We start from the raw sequence: 3,735 nt of genomic DNA on the forward strand, positions 1-3,735 counted from the left end.
TTTTTAGTGCTTCTGAAGGCTGAGCCAACAGTCATTTCAGCTATTGGCACAATCTGTACTTTAGATTAAAATGAGATTTACTAACTTTCCAGATTAGTGGAAGAAAGAGCTTGCTTTGATTTTTGGTTTTGTCTTATGCTGAGAAGATTCTGTAATCTTCGCATAGTACCACGATAAATTATTTCAGAGCGTTGCTCATGAATTCGTAGATATAAATCGCAACATGCATTTTTATTTGATGTTTCAGCTCGCATACTACTGATTTCCCATAGATCATGAAATATTAGAGCTGGGTGAGGCCTATGATTACATAGTCTAAACTCCTTCATTTACAGATAAGGACAAAGCAAGGCTTATAGCATTAACCATCAACATCACTGAGCTGCTTGGTGGCGTAGTCATGACAGAAAGCTGAAAGACTGTGTTACATGAAACTGACCTTCCTGTGTGACTAACAACGGTGTGTGCTTTGAGACTTTCACATACAGGAAGCGCTGGGCCTGGTACAGGACTGGACACCCTGCCAACAGTTCTCGGGAGCCTATGTATTTCTCGTATTTCTGACGGATGGGTCCTATATCTATTTGATCCTGTTTTCCTGCCCCACATATGTTGAGTACTTGCAATGTGTGTGGCTCCATAAGCTTCCTGTGTATCTTACACTGCATCCTATCAGTGGCCTGTGGGACGTCTGCTGAGTGGGATGAAGCGGGTGTGAAAGCAGTGAGAAGTTGCATGGCATAATATTTTAAAGCGTGCTTATGTTAGGTTTTGGGATAAACTTTCATTTACATCATCCTGTGTTTCTAAAAGTATAATTTAAAATGGGAATATATAATTAATATACACCTTTTTACCAAATACTTTGTTTTAGGAGTATATCAAATATAATCATATCAGATTAACAATTTTAAATGTGTGTTTCAAAGTCATTGGAGAAAAGAAGCACATGATAAGTTAATAAATATACTATCGTTTTTTAGTATGGCATTAAGTAATACCTGACAAATACCAAGATAGCAAACCAGATTTGCATAAAATATAAGCAATGGCATAATTATGTTCTTCTGAGTGTTTCTTTTTTGAAAAATAATTTATTTAAGATATAATACACAACTGTACTGCACTTCTTGGAGCAAATGAGGCTAGCTTCAAAATATTTCCATCGCCAGAAGTTGAACAGTTTGCTCATAGGGTCATCCCCATGATTCTTATGGGAAATCAGCAACACTAAGCCACATATTCCATAATACTGGAAAACTTTTGCTTACCATACTAGAAAAACTAGAATTATACACGATTTAAGCTGAATAGGCTGAGTGAGTTAAAGACTCATTTCACTGGAAACATGCACATTCACATGTACATGTATATATACACATGTGTGCATGTGCGCACACACACACACACACACACACACACACACACACACATGCAGATAACACATAGGACTTACAGGCCCAGGTTTGTAAGTAACTTTTAGTCCAGTGCTAGGTGGGGGTTGCTTCACTCTAAATCTGCCAGGAAGAAAGACAGATATAAATTTTTGCCACAGTAAAAACACATGAGCAACTAATCAGGATGTTATAAAATCAGAAAGGTGTTAATATTTGCTGTCTAGGAGCCAGGTGTCCATACCCTTAGAAAACAGTGTTAGTATTCAGTTGGAAAAGAATTCAGGGTCCATTTCATGACTGCTTTCCCGAAAGTTTTCATCAGCACAAAACAGGCTTCAACCTGCCTTTCAGCCCTTTAGTGTTGGTTGCTGACCAGCGGCTCAGGCCCTGACACAGTACTGTGTGCACTTGGCCAGGGTGTGCGTTGCAGAAAGCCGCCAGTGGGCGTGCAAATCCCGGCAGCCAGATCATGCAGCTGAAGAATAAAGGCTCTTTTGGCAGGCAGTGGAGCATGGGAGCCAGTCTTACTCTGTCTTGGTATGGGGCTTGCATGTTCGGGGAGAGGAAAAACAGAAAAGGCTTAGAAAATGTTGAAGAACTTGAAAAGCTCTGCTCACACATGGTGCTTATTGATCTCTCTCCCTTCCTGTGGTTTGTGGATTGTGCCCCAGGGTTGAAGACCTGGAGTAAATTAAAATACCAAGGAGAGCCTACCTCCACGCTGACCCCCAACCCCACCCCTCCTGACATCCACTTTGCTCTCTCCCCATCATGCCTGAATCTAACAAGCTGTGGAGTGAAATCTCTAAAAGTAGAGTTCTATGCTTGGAGAGATAGTTTCTGCATGGATGAGTTTCATTAGTTTGAGGTTAACTCTCTATTTCATCCTGCCCAGCTGTTGTGAAAATACAAGAACACTACAACAAAGGAAATCCAATAATGCCTGGACCGCTGGCCTAAGTCCTTCAGAAGGTCATTTCTTAAGCAGCAAATATTTTTCTTGAATTGGAGATTTATCTCAAGTAAAAGATGACAGTGATCCTTCATATTGGGTGACGCTACCATTTTGTTACTCCTGATTTGCAAGTAGAGAATCACAATTATTTTCTAAAGAGTTTGCCATTAAGATAAAAATAATGCTACAGCTGAAATGTTTATTGTATTTTTTTAAAAAAAATTCTCCGTTTCTCCCTCATCCCTCCCTCATCCCTCTAACTCAAAAGACAGGACATTTTTGTAATTGGGAGCGGTCTTGGTATATGTGATATAATACTGATCCATTAGCAAAGGCTGCTGTCCCATTGAAACTGATAACCTGACCTGTGTTAGCACAGTGAATGACCTCCACGTGTGAGGGAATGACCTGACATGCAGGAAGGCTGAAGTCACTTGCTAGCCTGAAAGATCTGAAAACAAAGCATGTTCTTCCCATGGAATAGTCTCCAAGGTCTCAGCAAATTCCCACATGACACTGTTTTTGATCTAAAAAGTGAAAGACTGACTCCTTGTCATTGAATGCCAGCTGAAATATATTTTAAGCTGTCTATAAATTAGGTTATTAGTTATTAATTCTGAGTTAGACCTTCATAGCAAAAATGTCTCTGCTGACTCAGGTATTTTTCCCTTTTGCTTTGATTATGCAGAAATAATGTAATTAAAAGCACTTCAAAAGTCAAATTATTTTACTAGGAAGAGGAAAGAATAATGCATATAAAGGGGATTCTTATGAGACTATCACTATATTGCTCAGCAGATACCTGCAGAAAACAACAACAAAAAGATGATATATTCAAAATTATGAAAGAAAAAACTACCAGTTAAGAATATATGCAACAAAGCTGTCCTTCGGAAATGATGGAAATATAACATATTTTACAAGTAAAAGTTGAGGAAATTCGGAATCACTAGATCTGTCTTGCAAAAAAAAAGTTGCATAAGGAAGTTCTTTTGTTCTGAGCAGACACAAAAGGATGAAATTACTAGCAGGAATATATATGCAACTATAAAACTTGTTGGTAGACGTGAATACATGACTAACTTCAAAATACTCTACTACTGTAATGGTCATGTATAAATCAGGCATAATAGGATGGATGTCAAGTCAAAACTGTTGAAAAGGAAAGTTATTATATGATCAAAGGGTCGACTCATCAATAATACATAAATAAATCAGGCATGGTGGTGCAACTGCAATTTCAGCACTCTGGAGGCTGAGGCAGGAAAATCACAAGTTTAAGTTCAGCCAAAACCACATAGTGAATTGAAGGATTATTTAGTCAGACCCTGAATCATAGAAGGAGGAGGAGGAGAGGGGGAAAGGGGAAGATGACATAAACAT

At 38.7% G+C, this 3,735-nt stretch overlaps 1 protein-coding gene across 1 annotated transcript in view; it reads right to left on the reverse strand.

The window, feature by feature from the left end:
* Window positions 1-3,735, reverse strand: part of Spag17 (sperm associated antigen 17) — a 293,285-nt gene that overhangs the window by 7,101 nt on the left and 282,449 nt on the right. Inside the window, 1 exon segment of the mRNA XM_023708314.1 lies at window positions 1,457-1,517. Within this exon segment, the coding sequence (XP_023564082.1) occupies window positions 1,457-1,517 (61 nt within the window).

Source organism: Octodon degus, unplaced genomic scaffold (assembly GCF_000260255.1).
Source record: "Octodon degus isolate 3935 unplaced genomic scaffold, OctDeg1.0 scaffold00349, whole genome shotgun sequence".
Lineage (NCBI taxonomy): Eukaryota > Metazoa > Chordata > Mammalia > Rodentia > Octodontidae > Octodon > Octodon degus.